Source organism: Danio aesculapii, chromosome 25, assembly GCF_903798145.1.
Source record: "Danio aesculapii chromosome 25, fDanAes4.1, whole genome shotgun sequence".
NCBI lineage: Eukaryota > Metazoa > Chordata > Actinopteri > Cypriniformes > Danionidae > Danio > Danio aesculapii.
In genome coordinates, this window is record NC_079459.1 from 2,965,786 (window position 1) to 2,986,920 (window position 21,135).

At 39.1% G+C, this 21,135-nt stretch overlaps 1 protein-coding gene across 1 annotated transcript in view; it reads left to right on the top strand.

Annotated features, from left to right (window-relative positions):
* The first annotated feature begins 4,538 nt into the window (after window positions 1-4,538).
* klf13 (Kruppel like factor 13) overlaps window positions 4,539-21,135 on the top strand; it is a 29,149-nt gene continuing 12,552 nt past the window's right edge. The window contains exon 1 of the mRNA XM_056451765.1: window positions 4,539-5,300. Coding sequence (XP_056307740.1) covers window positions 4,850-5,300 — 451 coding nt within the window. The 5' untranslated portion in view covers window positions 4,539-4,849. The remainder of the gene's footprint in view (window positions 5,301-21,135) is intronic.

A 21,135-nucleotide genomic window follows, 5' to 3' on the forward strand; every position in this document is an offset into this window, starting at 1 on the left:
AATTCACTATGTGTTAAGTATTAACTCTACATTAATAAACAGTTAAGCAGTTTATAACTGCAGATACAAATGCTCCATTCTTGACTTATAAGCACCTATATAATGTGCTTAATACTTGTACTTTCATACTTAATTTAGTAATGAAAAATAAATCATTAACTAAGTATCGCATTATTTACAAACCAGTTGTATTTTAAAGTAGTTGAGGGTTTTTAGGATCATTCAGAATGAGTTAGTAAATGATTAATAAACTATTGAAATCAACGTTTATATATCTTATTATTCAGGCATATATTAATAGTTAACTAATATGTTAATAAATGCTTTATTAACTCAACTTGATGCAATTTTGTGAGCTAATCTAAAGTGAGGACTGTTTATGCTTTATAAATCTCTTATAAATGACAAATAAAGGCTCAGAATCAAATGAACAATAATCTTCGCAATCTTATCTGAAAAATAAAATTACTGTAAAGTTTAAACATTGCTGAATAACAGGAGTGACAAAATATGACATAAAACTGGATAAAACAACAACAACAATATAATAATTTAACAATATAATGAGATGCGATGTTTAAACTCTACAGTTATTTTATTTTAGATCAGGTTGCAAAGATTTATTTTTCATTTGAAGTACAGTTTTATTTGTGTATCTTTAAATGAAAAGGAATGAATAATGTCAGTTTTCCTGTTTAGAATTGAACTGAGCCTTTATTTGTCATTTATAAGGGATTTATAAAGCATAACTTTAGATTAGGTCACAAAACTGGATGAAGTTGAGTTAATAAAGCATTTATTAACATACATAGTAACCCTTAATATATGCCTGAATAATAAGACATATAAACGTTGATTTCAATAGTTTATTCATCATTTACTAACTCATTCTGAATGATCCTAAAAACCCTCAACTACTTTAAAATACAACTGGTTTGTAAATAATGCGATACTTAATTTAGTCATGAAAAATAAATCATTAACTAAGTATGAAAGTACAAGTATTAAGCACATTATAAATATGTTTGTAAGTCAAGAATAGAGCATTTGTATCTGCAGTTATAAACTGCTTACTAACGTTTATTAATGTAGAGTTAATGCTGAACACATAATGAATTAACTATTTGCTAATGCTTAATAGATGATTCATACTGTCTAGTTATTATAAAGTGTTCAAGAATAGGGTTTTATTAAACGGTTATATTCATTAATTTGTTCAACACACATCTTAAAAAATAAAAAGAAAATATGTTTAAAAATCAAATATTGGGTTGCCACAAAAATCACACACACACACACACACACACGCGCGCACACACACACACACACACACACACACGCGCGCACACACACGCGCACACACACGCGCACACACACACGCACACACACCATAAATGAATACACCCACTCACAAATCTGTTTTAAATTAATATAGAATTTTCTATAAGATGCTTTATGATTATATATTTGCGCATATACATTAGATTAGTCAGTAACGAAGACAATACTGGAACTAATCTAACATAATAGCTAACTCAATTGCTTTACATTTTCTTTTTTCTCTGTTGCAAGTTTATGGCGGCCATGTTGTGAAACTGGACCGTTATGCTGTGATTGGATTTGCTTCAGAAACACGCATGAAATACAACACTCAGTTCTTGTGGCGCTGAAAGAATATGTAAATAATACAACCAGATGGCTCTCTGAATGCCATGTAGCCTTGCCCTCAATGAACACTTGGAACTTTCTGGAGAAGTCTATTGTGAACGGGACTGAAAGAGACGACGTGCTTTCCCACAGGAGGACAGAGCATCGTTAGAGCTGAAGTGCTTTCTTTTCTCCTCTTCTGCTTTCATATATAAAAAAAGATTAAGCAACTTCTGAAATTCTGATCTCAGTTTTCACCCTCAGTCTGCTTGTGAAATGCACTTTCCAGTCTGGGATCCTCCATTCTCTGTCAGAGTTATTTTGAAATGTCATGTCTTTTAGGCCCTTTAAGCGTCTGGAGCCAACTGTATAAATATTTTACAGTTTTCCATATTGTTTCTATTGTATATGGAGGCCACTGCGGCAGCTTAAGTGAGGGGGGAGTTCAGTAGAAACCACTGCTTTGTCATCCAGTAGATCATTTGTGTTGGTTTTTCTCCTCTGAAGGACCGCCATTTGTATAAAACAGGCAAATAAGAGTGAATTCTGGGTTGTTACGAGATCAAAATCATTTTATCGAGTCATGGATAAACTAAGACATCGTGCTTCACTGATACAACCCCATAGTATATATGAAGTGCATTTATGATGTGTAAAAGCATTTTTCGTATTCATTCTTTCTATTGGACCAAATCAACCAGCTATGAAATGAATTAACATTACAAATTATGACTTATAGCAAATAAATATTTTAAAATATTTTAAAATATTGAGGCAACATAGGAACTTTTTTTAGAGTATAGAAACTGAAACGTTTAGGAATTAAAAACATAGGAACTTTTTTAGAGTATAGGAACTGAAACGTTTAGGAACTAAAACATAGGAACTTTTTTTAGAGTATAGGAACTGAAATGTATAGGAACTAAAAACATAGGAACTTTTTTTAGAGTAAAGGAACTGAAACGTTTAGGAACTAAAAACATAGGAACTTTTTTTAGAGTAAAGGAACTGAAACGTTTAGGAACTAAAAACATAGGAACTTTTTTAAAGTATAGGAACTGAAACGTTTAGGAACTAAAACATAGGAACTTTTTTTAGAGTATAGGAACTGAAACGTATAGGAACTAAAATATAGGAACTTTTTTTTAGAGTATAGGAACTGAAATGTATAGGAACTAAAAACATAGGAACTTTTTTTTAGAGTATAGGAACTGAAACATTTAGGAAATTTTTTTTTAGAGTATAGGAACTGAAACGTTTAGGAACTAAAACATAGGAACTTTTTTTTAGAGTATAGGAACTGAAACGTATAGGAACTAAAAACATAGGAACTTTTTTTAGAGTATAGGAACTGAAACGTATAGAAACTAAAAACATAGGAACTTTTTTTAGAGTATAGGAACTGAAACGTATAGGAACTAAAACATAGGAACTTTTTTTAGAGTATAGGAACTGAAACTTATAGGAACTAAAAACATAGGAACTTTTTTTAGAGTATAGGAACTGAAACGTATAGAAACTAAAAACATAGGAACTTTTTTAGAGTATAGGAACTGAAACGTATAGGAACTAAAACATAGGAACTTTTTTTAGAGTATAGGAACTGAAACTTATAGGAACTAAAACATATGAACTTTTTTTAGAGTATAGGAACTGAAACGTATAGGAACTAAAAACATAGGAACTTTTTTTAGAGTATAGGAACTGAAACGTATAGGAACTAAAAACATAGGAACTTTTTTAGAGTATAGGAATTAAAAACGTAGAGGAACCTTTTTAGGAGTATAGGATTTTAAAATGTATAGAAACAGGAAATTTTATGAGTATAGAAACAAATTGTACAGGAAATTTTTTAGAGTATAGGAACTAAAATGTGTAGGAATTAAAAACATACGAACTAAAACATGTAGGAACTTCTTTTAAAGACATTTAAAGGCTTAACTAGGTTAATTAGATTAACTAGGCAGGTTAGGGTAATTGGGCAAGTTATTGTTTAATGATGGTTTGTTTTGTAGATTATCAAAATAAAAAGCTTAAAGGGGCTAATAATATTGACCTTAAAATGGTTTCTAAAAAATTCATAACTGCTTTCATTCTAGCTGAAATAAAACAAATCAGACTTTCCCCAGAAGAAAAAATATTATCAGACATACTGTAGAAATTTCCTTGCTCTGTTAAACATCATTTGGGAAATATTTAAAAACAATAAAAAATAAATTCAAAGAGGAGCTAATAATTCTGACTTCACCTGTACGTAACTCATGAAATATGCCTAAAAATGGCTCTTAGTTCATTTAAGATAACTTTACAGACATACATGATATTATCAGACCTTTGAGTTTAAGTTAAATAAAAATACTAATATATTTAAACTAATTTGATAAACAAATCATGTTGGAGCAACTTAACTGCATTTAATTGTGCAAGCAGTTTTTTTAGTTTGTGCTAAACAAATTTAAATAGATTAAATTGAGTTCATCCAATGATTTTTTATTTTACTTAATTTTTTTGAGTGTAGGCTTAGATATCAATGGAAAGGTTTTTTTTGTTTCATTTTTCATTACATGCATGAATCAAAAAAATACCCTTGAGTGTATTTGCACATGATCCAGGGTCTCATTTCATTACTATACTCACACGTGCTGTCTAGACCTACAGCTAAATATATGGCAATACAAATATCAAGGATCTCCATCCTACAGGACACGGAGGCAGATCCTGCATCTATCTTCTGGCTGAAGTTTCCTTTATACTTTGCAAAAGTTTGGTGGGGGCAAGTAAGGTAGCGCACTCCGGGACCCGCCACCACCCAATCAGAGCGCGCAGCACCCGGTGACGTTTCCGAACGCTACCGGCTGACACGCCCCCAGCATGGATACAATCAGCGCTAATCGGCGCACGGCATACTGTCACTTTAACGTTGCGCGGACTACAGCCACGATGGGAGTTTTGATACTCAATCAAGACAAGTTTTCAGAGCTCTCATCCCCGGAGACTTCTCTCTGAAAAGGAAACGAAGAGAAAGAGCTCACTCGCATGATTTACACGCAGGATGTCAGTGTTGTTGAAAAGCCGGTAAGATAGTGCAAAGTGAGTTTGCCTATGAGAGAGCTGCCGATTCAGCATCACACAAAGGGATCTACCGGAGGAGTTCACTGTCACTGGCTTTGAATGTCATAAACAGCTCGTGCTCTTCAACGAAATGGATCACTTCGCAGCAGAGTGCCTTGTGTCAATGTCCAGCCAAGCAATTGTCCACGGTCCAAAAGGGAATAGAGAAATCAAGCCCGAAACTGCGGCTGCACAGAGGAATGGGGAAGACACCAAGGAGCCTTTGAAAGAGAACTCATCTCTGTTTGTGGTGGCGAGAATTCTGGCGGATTTTAATCAGCAGACGCCCGCCAATTTTGCAGAGCAGGCAAAAATAAAGGAGGAGAGCACGCCGCCAGCTGCAACCCCGAGCGGGGATGATGGGAACTCTGCCACACCTACCGCCATCCCCGGCGACTCTGCTCTTAAACAAAGGGGCAAGCGATTTAGGGGTCGAATTGAGCACGACGCCCCTCAGAAAAAGCACAAATGCCACTATTCAGGTTGTGAAAAAGTTTATGGCAAATCGTCCCATCTCAAAGCCCACCTAAGGACGCATACAGGTCAGTTTCCATTCCTGCTTGCAGATCCAGTCAGTGTGTAAACAGTGCGTCGGGCACATTGTGTTCCGCTCAGCTTTGACTTGACGGGACAACTGTTGTTGCACGTCGCAACCCTTTAATAAAACAAGCAATTACTTTGGCTAGTCGTTTTGAGGCGATAAACTGTTATTCGAGGCAAGTGGCATCGTAAATATGGTGTCACGCCCACTGTGAGGAAGCTATATGGTAAACAGCAACAGTTCTTCTCCCCCCAGCGCCTCGCCTATATGAGCCAACTCGACACACATCAACCCAATAAACCAGTTTCCAATTCCAAGCACTTTATTTATTTGGCATAACAGGCGTGCATCGTTAAATAAAACAGAAATAAACAATACAATAAAGTGACATTACTTTTAATAAATAACACTGGTATCAGTAGCTGCTATTAAACTTTAAGAATAAACAGATCACAAATATGCATAAATGCATGCATTCATAATAAAATCACATCGCATTTAAATTATACCAAAAAAAAAAAAAAAAAGCCAGGCATGATGTAATCGCTCATAAAAGTCTTGCAGGCTATACTTTCAGGATGGTGCTGGTTTGCGAAAAGTCACTGGCAGTACTTCGCGGTGTAGACAGCAGACGGGTCCAAATATCGCACATTCGCGTGTAATTCGATTATTTTCTTTGTGATAGTCCGTTAGACATATGCGAGAGGGTCTTAAAAATTGAAAATGAATAAAAGATGGGGGTTGGTGAGACTTCTGCGGTTGCTTGTTTGACTGTTAAGCTCTTTGTTGTGATGTGCCACACCCCCGTCAGACAGACTGCCAGCTGATCTGGCCAGCAACAGACTCGACCAGTCGAGCGCTGAACACGCCCTCAGCACTTATAATTGACGGTTAGTATGGAAAATACATTAAGAAAAGTGATTACACGTTCTTTACCTTATTTTCACGCGCCATTACATGTATTCCCGCCTTTTAAAATTAATATTAATGTCCTCGAGTCAGACAAAAGATTGACCTCCTGACAGGAAACCCTCAGATAAATCGAAACACTCTTGACACCAAAGGGGTTGTGGGCCTCAGATAAGAAATAAACCGCAGAAATGTGTAAATTGAGTCAGGGTTACCCGAAATACACCCTGGTTTACTTGAAATGGTGACTGTTAAGAGACAGAGAGTGCTTATCTGCCTTATATTTTCCTATCAGAGTTTCTGTCAGTCAGTGTGTGATGGCTAGATTGACACTTTTCGGTATCTGTTAGTTTTATCAGATGTGCAAGTTTAGGTTAGACTGCTATTATCTGAATAATGGGAGGAAATGTATCTATAGTAGTGTCTATTGCAATATCAAACAAAACTATAGTTGTTTTATCTTGTAGTTCTGCTGTTCATCCATTAATTGATCTCAAGGTGGTATTACTGTGTAATTAAGCTAGTTTTGGGGTTTAATGCTAACTGAACTACTAAACGACACTGTTGGTATTCTAATAAAAGCATTACCACCAAAATACTTAAAACTTAAACTACATATTAACAATTTAAATACTCCATTATAACAATTTAAAACTAAATTACCATAGTGCCTCATCACTTATCGCTTTCTGTGATCTACCTGCCCACAATTGCCAATAGACCATTGTTTATGGATGTAAACAAAAGCAATGGTCCCAACTTATTTCCGGTTTTATGTTTTTAATTTTTATAGCTTCCGAGAATCCAAAAAGATCCACATAATAATAAATAATATTATGAGAGCCGTTTTAACGTTATGATTGAATTCCCCCTTGTTACACTTATGAAATAGTTTGACAAGCAGGAAATGTTCATGGGACAATGACATGACCACATTGAAATGGTCTAGAAGTTTAAAATAACAACAACAACAAAAAAGTAGACCATCCAGGTAGTAGATTTGGATGCACTACCAACATATTATTAGCACGCCTTGTCTTGGACGCCTATCAGCATTTATTGCCACTATGAATAGGCAGGATTATCCATAAATAGTTAATCTAACATGAAAATAATGCATCTGTAGCATTGTTTGACCATATTTCCAATATAAAATTCTTGTTTATTATTTAAAACTTAGCTCTGATGTACTGTAGGTGGGCGTGTCGTCTACACGGTTGCTGTTTCTTATAGCTTTTGCTTTGCTTAATAATAGGTTTGGTGTTTTACAGTGTATATGTAATGACATGTTTATGTCAGAACACACTACCACCCTGCATTCAGACATATTGTTCTGTGAAGCTCCAGCACAGTGCTTGCGTGTCTACTTGTGTGTTAACATGTCAAAGTAAGTCTTTTAGAGCAGATAAACAGTACAATTGACTGTTTGTTTATAGTTAAGGGTGTCACAATTTAGATTTTAAATCGAAATAGATCGAAATGCATGCTCTATCAATTAGCATGCGAAATAATCTCGATAATCGAATCAAAAAATTGAATCGTCAATGCTGCCACACCCCCATGTTATGTCAAAAAAAACATGCTTGTTGAAGTGCTGCAAGCCAACCTAGCAGCTACAACAAACAGCCAAAAGATAGCATGGCAACTGCAGATGCAGGAGACCTGTCGACAGAACTAGAACCCCCTTCTCTTTCACTGAAGTCGCTGGTGTGTAAGTATTTAGGATTTCCAGTGAGTTGTGTTTACAACGTTCTTGTTGTCGACAAAAAAACAAAAACAAAACCACAGTCTGCAAGCTCTTCTATGTACGTATATCACATTATTCTACCAGCAGCATGACTAACATGGCAGGGCATCTCCGTAGGCACCACAAAAACATAGACTTATCTGTTAAACCAACAAGTGTAACAAACTACTCCCCCGTCTTCATTTGGAATAAAACTTCCAAGTAACTCAACACGTGCAAAGGCAATTACAAGCGCGCAAGGAGTATTTATAGCTGCGGACACGCGACCTTATTCAGTGGTAGAAAACTCTGGTATTAGCCATTTAATTAGCGTGCTAGAACCGCGCTACGAAATCCCAAGTAGAACGCATCTCACAGCTACGGTGATACCCTCCATGTACAATAATGTAAACTGCCGTTACAAAAGAGAGTGTAGATGGCAGGTTATTTTGTACAAGTTCCCAATCGACTGAAGATATAGGCTGTTGTTACATTATATTGTTAATAAACATTGTAAATATGACAATGTAGTGGGTGGTACATTGCGAACAAAGGTAAAATATTATTATATTGCATAAGTCCTAAAATGGCACAGCTTGTGCTTTCAAATTTTTCCATTTTAAATCGAGAATCGAACCGTGACTTTAGAATCGAAAATATAATCGAATCGAGGATTTGGAGGATCGTGACACCCTTATTTGTAGTGTACCTTTAAAACCTTTCTCACTTCCTGTCGTTCAGTTGTATTTTTCTCCAAAAGTTGCAGACTTCGGATTGGGTTTCACTGTAGTCACCGGTCTGCGATTGGACCATGATTCAGTTAAACAATGAATGCTCCATCTCATTTGTTTAGGTAATCAGAGAATGTGGGTCATTTGAGTTCAGCAACCCAGGCTCAGCCAACCTGCTCCGTTCTGGGTGCCTTTCTTAGGCACTCAGCAGATTTTCCACCAGTCTCTACCAATTGAGCAAAGAGAGCATAGATCTTTCTCCCAGCAACACACTGCTTTTGAATGGGAGAGGGAACACAGAGTTATAAAAACAAACTTGTGGAGCCAAGAGCACTGAAGACCTCATTTGACTTCAGCAAACGCCCAGAATTCCCTGCTGGTTCTGGTTTGAACCCTGCTTTGGGTAATTTTTCTTAATCCTGCAGAATTTGGGCAAAGAGTTACATTAAGCCCAGAAAGCCATTGTCCCCTAGACTATCATAATAATATAAATGGCCTTTCCTGCATGTGCACAGATGCAGTCACACTAGTCCAGCTGCTTTCATACAAATGATTAGTAATTCCTGAAATATGCAACAGGTCTTGATGTGATTCTTTTTGTTTGCATTCTTCCCTCATGCCAACTTGGGAACAAAATGTATTATTATTTTTCTTTGGCAAAAGGCTTTCCAATGTACTTGTCAGTGGTGTAGTCGGAGTTATACGCAGGAATACTCTGTATGCCTACTTCTTTCCCCGTGCTGTTTGGGTTTTACGACTTCTGAGGATCAATAATTGCGTAAACCCTCAGTATACCCACTAGTTTTGCTGATAAAACTTCCCTAATTAGGTGTACCAAATGGTTTTCTGCATCTTAATTTGTTGCAATTGGTGCATTTTTAACTTGCGCCATTCCCCGCCCCGACAACCATAGCAGAGTTTTTCGAAGACGACGATGATGTCTCACTGAAACATTCAGGTCAAATTATAAAACAGCACAGGCGTCACTTTACCCCCCCTAAAACTTTTGCGATTACCTCATGAACTGTACACTACTCAGTCCCCTTTGAATTTAATATGAAAACGGCGAGAGACTTCCGCCACTCCGTTTTCAACTCGTTTTTCATTTAATCAGCAAACCACAGATTAGACCAGGGGTGTCCAAACTCGGTCCTGGAGGGCCATTGTCCTGCAGATTTTAGCTCCAACTTGCCTCAACACACCTGCACGGATGTTTCTAGAAAGCCTAGTAAGTGCTTGATTAGCTAGCCCAGGTGTGTCTGATTGGGGTTGGAACTAAACTTTGCAGGACACCGGCCCTCCAGGACCGAGCTTGGACATGCCTGGATTAGACCATTAGCATCTCACTTTGAAATTAACAAATTTGTTGAAATATTTTTCCTTTTTAAATGGATAATTTGCCCAAAAAATGAAAATTGTCATCATTTACTCAACCTTGTTTCAAATCGGTTTGTATTTTATTATTCTGTTGAACACAAAAGAAGATAATCTGAAGGAAGCTGGAAACCTGTAAATCATTGACGTCCGTAGTATTTGTTTTTACTTCTGTGCAAGTCAATAGTTAGAGGTAACTTTCGTTCAATAAATATATAATCCTAATGAATCTAAGAAACGTCGCCTTTAGTTGTTTCTTTGCCTACTTAATTGCCTAATTTTGGCTTGGGTGGGTAATAGTACACCACCTTTTTTTTTAGGACTACACCACTGGTACTTGTGCCTTTTGGTTGAATGTGTAGTTCTTGGGAAAAATGAGGAGGGACCAAACCATCACAAGTGCAAGCTTGCTGGAAGAAGGTGTTTTATGATAGAGCTGGAGCAGATGTCATGATCAAACAGCACAGAAATGCTGCTTAATGCTTTGATATGCACTGCAGCATATGCAGTTAAATCAGTGATGCTCTTAGATGGAAGGAACTTTGCATTTCTGAAGACTACACAATATTGAATCAGTAGAAATAACTATCAGCACGAAGTGGTTTACTTATCTTCCCAAGTATTTGTTAGTAGCTCACATAAGCATTTGTTTGCAGATCGAAAATGCTCTTTCCATCTTGCTAACTTTCTCAAACCGAATGCGTCTGCCAAGCCAACAATTTTAGGTTCTGGATCTATTTGTGGATTTGTTTTCTTTTTAAAGAAAGACTATCTATTGTAAGTTCTAGCCCTTAGTAATTCTGTGGTAACCTGTGGTTACAGAGTGTCCCTCTCTGAGATAAGTCTGGTAAAACAACCCTCTTGTGACCTTTTGAGAGGACACTTTTAGTTTATTCTGACTGTAGTCTCTTGTCTGGGTTCATACTGAACTTTAATCTCCACTTTGTTAGGGTTTATAGTCAAGTTAAGATTAGATCTTGGCCCAGTAGAGCATCAAGCATAATATTTGACAGATGTTTTATGGCTATGCATAGTCTCAAGGCAAAAAAAAAAAAAAAAGAGGAGGACACACAGTCAAGTTGGAGAGGGTAGAAAGAAAGGAAAAGATTCCAACCAGCATGTGGTTGGATAAGGAAGGGCCCATTAATCATCTTTATAAACACAGATGGACAGATTCAGAGAGATGCTCGGTTTGCATGAGTTGTTAACGGTAATGGTGCACAATATGACAATTTATAGCATTGTTTTTACTTTATTAGATCGCAGTTGACTTTCAATGAGAAAAGGAAGCTGTGGTAGGCTTGCATGCAGATGAAGTGGGTGTGGGGTCCATCAGGCAACAAAAAAAAAATAAGATTATGATTAAACCTGCAAGTTTCAGTTCAGAGAGAGGAAGTGACACGGTATGCAGTGACTACTAAGGCCAGGGCTCTGACGTACTTTGGCTGGGACATGATGTCCTTTCAGGGCATGTGACTTTTCTTAAAAGTGTAGTTCCTCTGAAAGTGTTTTGCATGCACTACCTGACCTGCAGAGTTATGGCTCAAAGTGAAACCGCTGTAGTATTGCTAGATTTGATTCATATACTAGATTCAGTCTGATTCAACAAGTCTTTGTTATACATTCAGCATTTTAAGATTATTTGGATTTCAACTATACTGCAACGGTCCACAATGTTGATATCCTCAAAATGTAATCTCAGCGCATCTTTCATTCATTTTCTTTTTCGACTTAGTGCCTTTATTAATCTGAGGTCACCACAGCGCAATGAACCACCAACTTATCCAGCATATGTTCTATGCAGCGGATGCCCTTCCAGCTTCAACCCATCACTGGGAAACACCCATACACCCCCATTAGAACTTCTTTTGTTATATTATAAAAGACAAGATTATATTGAAATGTAGTAAATGGGTGCAAAATGTAGAGGGTTTAAAAGTTTGTGAGAACCCAAAGTTGCCAGGACTTTTTTTTTACCCAGTATGTTGATTAGTACTTTTAACTGAAATGGAATATTGAGTAGGGGGCGGGGTCTTTCTTTTTTCACATAATTCCCTGATAGCAAAATAACTGTAAGAGGGGCGTGGTGAAGAATATTATGACTCAAACAGTCAAACTGACATCAACAGAGAAGGTCTGCAACTCGAAACATGGAAGCAAATGGCCAGATTTTGATAGAAGACTACCAGAACATTTTTTCAGTGTATTAAATGGCAGAGATCAATTGTTAACCTTAAGAATAACAATGTTTTAAACTTTAAAACTTATTAATGAGTTCAACAGTCCAAAGTTTTTTTCATATTGTCCAAAGTGCCATATTGTTCTGTTCACTCTATTGAAAATCAATTACTCCCAAAGATTCTGTTGATTGATTTCAAATTGTACCCCAAATGTTCCTTCAACTAGTTTGCATTCAATGAACACACTTTGCCAAAAAATATGGTTTTGATCTTTAAAGTATGGCATTAGCCAGACTTGTTAGCCTTCTCATCTGATACTTTCTCAAAAAAATGTAAATACATGTCGCAACCACTCGCTGTGCAAGCTCTGATTGGTCGGCTTGGTAGCAGTAAGGAGCGTAGGCGTTGCCGAGAGCCACGAGCTCGATGGAGCGAATGTTTACAAGTGTCGAGTCCCGTGAAGGAGCTCCAGATGGAAACGTTCTTTTTTTCCTTTTGTTTACTTTGATTAAATTTGTCGCACGTCCGCCGGTTCCTGTCTTGAAATGAGCAAGTTTTAGCTACTCGTTGCATTCAGAAAAAATAAAACACCCACAAAGAATCTTAACACAGAGGAACAAAAACTACTGTCAGCTAGCGTTTCAGAAGTGTTATTACAAAGCAACACAAACAGCAGCCAGAAGTGTAAATGCACAAGGCAGACACCGTAGGTCACGTCGATCACCCAACACAGAAGTATAAATCAGCCTTTTAACTAATATGTGCTTACACTGAAATTAATCACTTTACAATGTATTCATTGGGTAAATAAACGGTTTACATTGTATGTATGCTTGATTAAATACCTGCATGTAATTACATCTGTAATACAATCTTGTAATAACACTGTTGACATCCCTTACGCCTTAACCCACCCTTAAACTTACCCATACCACCAAACCATTCACTTACCCTCAATAGCACCAGAAGTGTTCTGCTATACATTATGAACACATTAAGTCCATTGTACTTGCATCAAAATATAAATTCTTAGTAGTTAAGGCCACTTAAAATAAAGTGAGAGCTAAAAAAAGTTCATTAGGTTCACAAATTGCTTTCAATGGTAAACCCATAAAAGGCCCTCGTGATCGGAATGGGTACATGTGGCCCCTATGTTCGGGGTTAATCTCCCTCGCCCTATAATCTAATCTGCTCCCTGTACAACTCCATAATGTCATCTGGACCCCATTCCTAGGCTCATTATCCTGATTGGGATACACAGTACCTGTAATGCTAGTCCTTTTACTCATGGGAATATCTCCAGGGAAGTGGAAGGGCACGTTACCACACCAAGCCACTAAGTACTTGAGAGAGACTTGAATATTGATAGCATGCCTCAGATCACACGGTTGCATGATGTGCTGCGCAAGGGAGATTAAAAGAGATCACCTCCAAGGCCTCAGAGGTTTTTGTAGTCCTTTACCGCAATGAGATGGTAAGCACGAGAGGTGGGATGTAGAAGATGCGGTACATAAATTGCTCATTGTGCTGAGTGGCTTGCTGAAGAGGAGGGGAACACAGCAGGTTGAGGGTCTAAGGTTACTAGACAGCTTTGTCTGATCTCCTGCGAGTATGAGGAGGCGGGGTTTGAAATGCTATAGAGAATAGGAGGACCGATTTTGCCACAAATTGATGAGCAAGATTGGCTAAAGCAGCTTTGTTGGGGGAAGGATGCTAAGAAGTACATTGAACCACCAAAGACAGCATGGGATATTTTCAATCGGATGAACTTGCAGTTCTCGAATAATTAAAACATAATTATTTTTGAATCACCTGCACAGCATGCTGTAGGACCTATTGTCCACTGCTTGACTATGGGTAGGGTCAACAGAAAAGGTTATTCTCCGGTTTTGTGTGGCTTGTACCCATTAACTTCACATCACCAGAAGCAGCCCTCTTTAACATACATGCAAACAAAGCCCATAATTGCACATTTCACAGCTGGTTAGGTTTTTTGTTTTCCCTGTGAACCCTTATGTGCCCCTTTGTATTGTATAAGAGCCCTAGGATTGCACACAGTAGTAGGACTAAAGCAGTGTAAGTGGACAAATGTTCTCATTCGAACAATAGATCAGACAATTGGTTCAAAAGTGAATTAAAGCAGCAACCCTCCTCCCACATTAATAGCATATACATGCAAGATTAAACTAACCCGTCAGCCTTTTTTCTTTCCTCCGCACTGGGTTATTTACAGATGTTACATCCTGTGCAGTCATCCTGGCCGTCAGTCAGGTGGAAGGTTTTAGAGGATGGGTGGGACTTGGGCACTTCTGCCCTGTGGCACAGTGCCATGGCTGGCTGGGGTGGGGCTGGGCGCAGTGTGAGGGTGATCCCTTCACTGCAGGGATTCTGCTCTCTCTGACTAAACCGTTTTCCATTCCACACCCCTGGCCTGATACCTTGCAACTAAGATCTATGTTAGATGCCAGGAGTGCCTGGGCTTGGCTGACCCACTTGCCATTCAGGAAACACACATGCTAGTTAATTGGTGATGACTATAAGCAGAGGTCAGTTTTATAGGTGCACCTGTAAAATGATTTAAGGGAGATTAGCACAAAATAAAGTAAAAAATACTAGCTTTAATAGTAATTGTGCCATTACCATTTAGTACAGCTAGCATCTAAATGGCCATATTATCTATTCAGGACTAATATACATCATAAAACCTATCAAATTGGCTGTGGACATTGTGTTCAGATCATTGTCCCAATGTCTCATTGTCCAGTTTCTGTCCACTTAGCATATTTTTTTTCAGATATGGTGAATTCTTCTGTGTAAAAGGTAGAAACCAAGCACTGGTGCATCTCTCTCACTCGAACATGATAGGCTGAAGTGCTAAAGCCCCAGGGTGTTTCATCATGCGCTCAACCGCCCTTTTGCAGTCATCCATCACTCCTGAAACAGCCCTCACTGACGGGAATACAGCTCTCTTATTTCTCTTTCATATGAATAAAAGCATAGTTTATTGGGCTTCCATTAGAACCAAAAAACAACTTACACTTATACATTTAAGCAAGTCAGACATAGCTAACTCGCCAAATAGTTGGTATGAGACCACAGCTTCCTATAAGCACATTTTATACTCTGCTGAACTTATGTATACTTTTAGTAAGCTTTGGCAGAGTCTTATAAAAGCCAGTCTGTTCCTACCTAACCATCCCCCAATTGCCCTGTGTCCTTTCCACCCACCGGTTAGGGCGTAAGGTGAAGAACTGCTGAAGCGTTGTATAGTTTGAGCTCTTTTGCTTTCTTACATTTACTATGCATGGGTGTCGATTTCTCTGTGCAGGAAGAAGGGGATCTGGAGCTAGTGTGGAGCTGTATTTTCAGCTTACTGAATCATGAGCTGGTGGTTTAGGGTCTCACGCAAACTCCATGTGAGGCGCTAACACTGCAATTTGTGGGCATTGATGTACAGTACGGAAAGGCAGAAGTGTGGGGGTGGGTACAGGGTGGGATCCGTTGTCAAAGCCCTCATTGATGTAGGTCACTTGGTCAGCTGCATCTGCTGGCAATCTGATGTGGTAACTCTGCTGTTGCAGAAGGGTTTTGCATGCATTTGGGTTTGCAAGTTTATGGGAGAAAGAAGTTGTTCTCGGTTGCGTGTCAGAACCTTGTTTAGCCTCCCACGCTTTTATATTGACATTAGCTTTTGCCAGTGATATGTTTGACCTCTTACTGTCTAATAAATCTGTATATGTTAAGGAACTTGGCCTGTGTGCTCTTCCAGGCGTGGCTACGGGATGAAAAGGATCATTCAATGGACCATCATGGGGGAAGGGATGGTCAGGCAGTTTCACATTAAATTATCTGACTGTCAGTAGTGTCTACTCAAGGTAAATCTTCAGACTAAATGTCTTCAATGTACATTTTACCTGAAAATGTATATTGGAAGAAAAAGTTTGCCTTTAAAACCTAAAAGATGAAATGTCATAATCAGCCTTCATTAACATTGTTATTAATTTAATTTAGGCATGTTTGAAAGTATAAAAATATAAATTTAGCTGACATACAGCAGGCTTTGTGTCTGTAAATGAGCACCAGAGTTGTGGGTGACCCCACCCACCTGTTCTCGCCTGTTGCTGCTCATAGGCTTATGGCTACAGCTGTCTTAATGTCCTCTGTAATATGTAAATAATTATGCTGAGTTGCAAAACAATCCAAGTGACCTAGATAGGCCAGGACCTGCAGGAAGGTCCATTCCAAGGCTGCAGTGATGAGAAGGGCGATGTTGTGAACTGCGCTTCTCACAAGGTGGGAAAACAGAGGGGAGGGGACATAAATCTGCAGCAGTTGTGGCTACTTCCCAATATAACGTGTCTTAGACTGTGTGCGCACATGTGCTGTGGAGACTGGGAGGAGTGAGTTATGTCTACTAGGCTTTGAAAACTGGATTGAAATGCCTGATGGTGAAGGCTCTCTTGTCAGACACAAGGCCAGTGCTATTGTTAAACATTTCTCAACACCATTAAAACCATGGGAAGAGATGTGCAATGGAAAGACTTTTAAGCGTTAGTAACCTACGACAAAAGAGAATCATAAATTAAACTGTTGCTTTTGTCACAGTGACTCCTGACAAGTCTGGTCCAGTCCTAATCGTTGCACCTGACGTAGCCGTAATGTCTTTGTTACACCCACATCCATTAGCATTAATCCTCAATTTCTTCAAGTCACTGGCACGAACAGAGTTCTGAAAGCCTGATTTGACTCACCAAGTCTCAATGTGGCTGCACCCCCTCCCTCCATTAGCACACACATTCGTGTGTTGTACTTTGTCTTTTGTTCCACTCACACGCTGGTTTCTAAATGCTGTGATCTAGGTCAAACCACTATATTTTTTTGCTCTGTCAGCAATCTGCTCACAAGACCTTCACGAGATTAGTATGTTTTTGTGTCTAATGCAGATATGATGATAATTTGCTAAATTGCCCACAACTATAACATAAGTCCAAGCTATACTTGTTCCAGACTTTGTGGTTTCTGGTCTCCATGGTGTGTTGCAGTCTCAATGAACTCACTTCTTGGCATCCTCAGTTGGATGGAGGGCGTGACCCAGATCTCTCTCCCAATTTGAATGCTGATGGAATTGCACCCACTCCCAAAATTCTGTACTCCTATGGGGTAGTGATGAGGTCATCTCAACAAGCATCTCAGTCCTGGCAGAAATTGCCAAGTTTGCTGTGCTTGGGACTAGCTGAGAACTTTTTGCAGACTGTTTAGGAAAATGTTGCATCTGTGTCTTCAATATCCCAAAGCAGTCTCGTTATTAACATTGAGGGCTCCAGTTATCTGACTCGTGCACGACCCACCAGAAATAAATTACAACCTGCTGGTAAGTGTGATGCAACTACATTTGTGGTGCCATTTTGGAGATCAGGCACCTTGTGGTTTTCCACAGATAACAAATCAGAGTAAGTGGTAGACCAGAGGCTAGTACACGGTGTACCTCTGATTCAGAACATCTGATCTAATCGAGATCACCATCTGCAACATCAGGATCTAATACTTATGATATTACAAGCATCATGTCTCGGTCTAGTTTACATCTGCATTTGTTGTATCGTTTTTGCTTTGCCTCTGGCTAAAAGGTAACTTAAGGCACGTGCGGTGTCTGCCAGATTCTTGCAAAACAAGAACAAATTTACAATAACCTTTTAGATCTTTATGGGTACAAATAGGCCTTTTATACTTATCTAAGATCGGTTTCCACTGTCCTTATCCTGACCTTAAATTACACCAAGTCAACAAGAACAAATAGCACAGAGTTTCTTCTATAAACCTTGGTGTCTGGAAAATGAATGGAGGCTAGTGAATGCAAAACGACCTTACTAAAACCTGCACTTGGTTTAATTTCTAGAAAAGCTCATTTCAAAGCATGTTTTAGGTCATCAAGTGTGTATAGCCTTTGAGCAAGCCTAGAGAATACACTTTAAGCTAGTGGTTATAAAGGATTTTAAGACCTCCCACTGGAGGTCCTCACTGTCTGTCCTAACGTCTGCCTGCCTTTTTCATGCAGTGTCTGGCTGCCTACGTCTCTGTCTGGCTACCTACGTCTCTGCCTGCGTAAGTGGCCTCATGGTTGAAGAAACCTGAGGTATTTTATCTCACCCACAAAGAGATGCTGGTAGCTCTTGTTGGAACAGGTGAGCGACACCAAGTCTCCTGGATCGACATTCAGTCTGCACTTGTGTTGCTCAGATAGTGGCCTGATCAGATGTCTGTGGAATAGACTGTTCACCTCAAAAGGCCCATTTCTACTGTTTCCTACATAGTCTGAATTTGTTCTTTATTCTGGCCCTCTATGAAATTAATGACTTGTGTTATGTTATCATACTTAGAAGAGATGAGCATACGTTTATTTCCTGACCCAGTGGCCCCAAAAGGGAACAGTTATGCAAGGCTGCTCTCTGTGACATAATGGTATCGCCTCTGAAGGGAAACACTGTTGCACGGCTACCTTCTCTATGGGATGTCCGTACTAGCAACTCTGATGTAACTGGGTAAAAGGGTAACTGGGTCACTGTGTTCGTTAACATGGAGGTCATATCTAAAGCTACTCTAATTAACAACCCTGTTGTGAAAAGACATGGGTACACACAGAGCCAGTTGCACCAAACCAGAGAGGGTGTAGCCTATCAGTATGATGACATGCCAGTGCCCATGACATGCAAACGGCTTAAAAAATTTTTTTATTCAGTATGGGAGTATGCCATGCTGCAAGGCTGCACAAAAATGAAGAGCAAGAGAACAAAGTTCTGTTTATATACTCATTTTGTCAAAGAGATTTGCATGAAAACATGATGGTTGTATAAGAGTTGTGTTCTTGTATCACAATATTTTATCACTGTATATACAAAAAGAGGAAGCGTCCACAGTTTATTTGTGTGTTTGGTTCTTGACGTACTGGACAAAGCCACAGTAACTTCCATCTGTTATGAAACTGCCACACGCAGGACAACGCGACCTTTTTACATAAGCCTACTTCAGAGCCACGTCAAATGTGTCCTCATTGGTGATAATAATATTCCTGGAAACGGTTCCAGCTTGACCTCTTAGTCATGGTCGCAGTACAAGCAGAATCTTTTTTAGATGTGATAGTTCAGAAACGTCATGTCCTTTAATGATGCTTTTGTACCACTTCTTTTTATAATAAATGCTAATGTTCTGGTCCATTTGCAGTGAATTTTTTTATAACAATATCTGTGTGTTTTAAACACTCGTATAACATGTCCGCAAGGTGTGACAACTTGAGATTAGACTAACACCTACGCACTGTATTGTCACTTTCTACACTATAGTAGTAATAATAATAATAATAATAATAATAATAATAATATTAATAATACCTTACATTTATATAGCGCTTTTCTGGACACTAAAAGCACTTTATACCTTTTTGGGGATCTCCTCATCCACCACCAGTGTGCAGCATCCACCTGAAAGACGCGACGGCAGCCATGTTGCACCAGACCGCACACCACACATCAGCTGATTGGTGGAGAGGAGACAGAGTGATGAAGCCAATTATGATACAGGGATGATTAGGAGGCTGTGATGGACAGAGGCCAGTGGGCAAATTTGGCCAGGATGCCAGGTTAAACCCCTATTTTTTTGAATGACCACAGAGAGTCAGGATCGCGGTTTAACGTCTCATCCGAAAGATGGTGCTCACTGAGCAGTATAGAGTCCCCATCAATATACCGGGGCATTCGGACCCACACAGACCGCATGTTGAGCGCTCCCTGCTGGCCTCACTAACACCACTTCAGGCAGCAGTCTAGCTTTCCCATGTGGTCTCCCATCCAGGTTCGGATTTGACTGCTTAGCTTCAGTGGGGGACCATGTGTGTTGCAGAGATCTAGCTGCCGGCACACATGACCACAAGGTGTGACAACTTGAGATTAGACCAGGGATGGGCTAACTCGATCCTGAAGGGCCGGTGTCCCTGCATAGTTTTGCTCCAACCCTACTCAAACACACCTGCTTGTAGCTTTCTAGTGATCTTAAAGACACTAATTAGGGTGTTCAGGTGTGTTTGATTAGTGTTGGAGCAAAACTCTGCAGGGACACCGGCCCTCGAGGATCAAGTTTGCCCATGCCTGGATTAGACTAACACCTACGCACTGTCACTTTTTACACTATTCACACCTTTAGGCTTGTCCCAGTTTGTGAAATATTTATACTATTGCAACTCTTAGAGCTGCAAAGCTGCTCACAACTCATGCTTTACAACCTCGAGTTCCCACAGACTCTTTCGTGTATTAATTAGACTGTAAATTACAGGTTGGCTTCTGTAGTCGCTGAAGGCAGAATCTCAAACTGTCTACCGCTCTTGTTCCATTCCTACAGTGCTAATGTTAGATCTTGTGTATTTTTGTTTATGCTCCACAATCATGACGAGATCCAGGATGTTTAAAACGAGGTCAAACCACAGTGACCCTCTCAGATTAATTCTTGTGGGTGTGGCACCTTGGTGGATTTAAACTGTGGCTTTATGTACTGTTTGAATGGGCTTGAATATGTGTGTGGCAAATGAGCATCAGATGATGTGTCTTTTGCAGCAATGCAAGCGAAAAGATGTTATTTGCTTTACTTGGAGTGGGAGTGAGTGTTTGTGTGAGTAACTTTCACGTGGACATGTGTGGGAGGATATAATGTGTGAAGCGTACAAGCAAACCTACATAGTTATTTTTATGAACACAAAGCTCATTCACACATTGTTTTTCCTGTGACATGGCTACATGTGAGGTGCGTCTGTCATCACATACTAGGGTTTTTTTGTATGATGGTGTTAGCAGGTCTGCCTGAAAGTGAGTGACAGGTCAAAGATTTAGACTGGGGGAGTCTAGACTTGCTCTGCCTGCTGTTTCTCTCGCT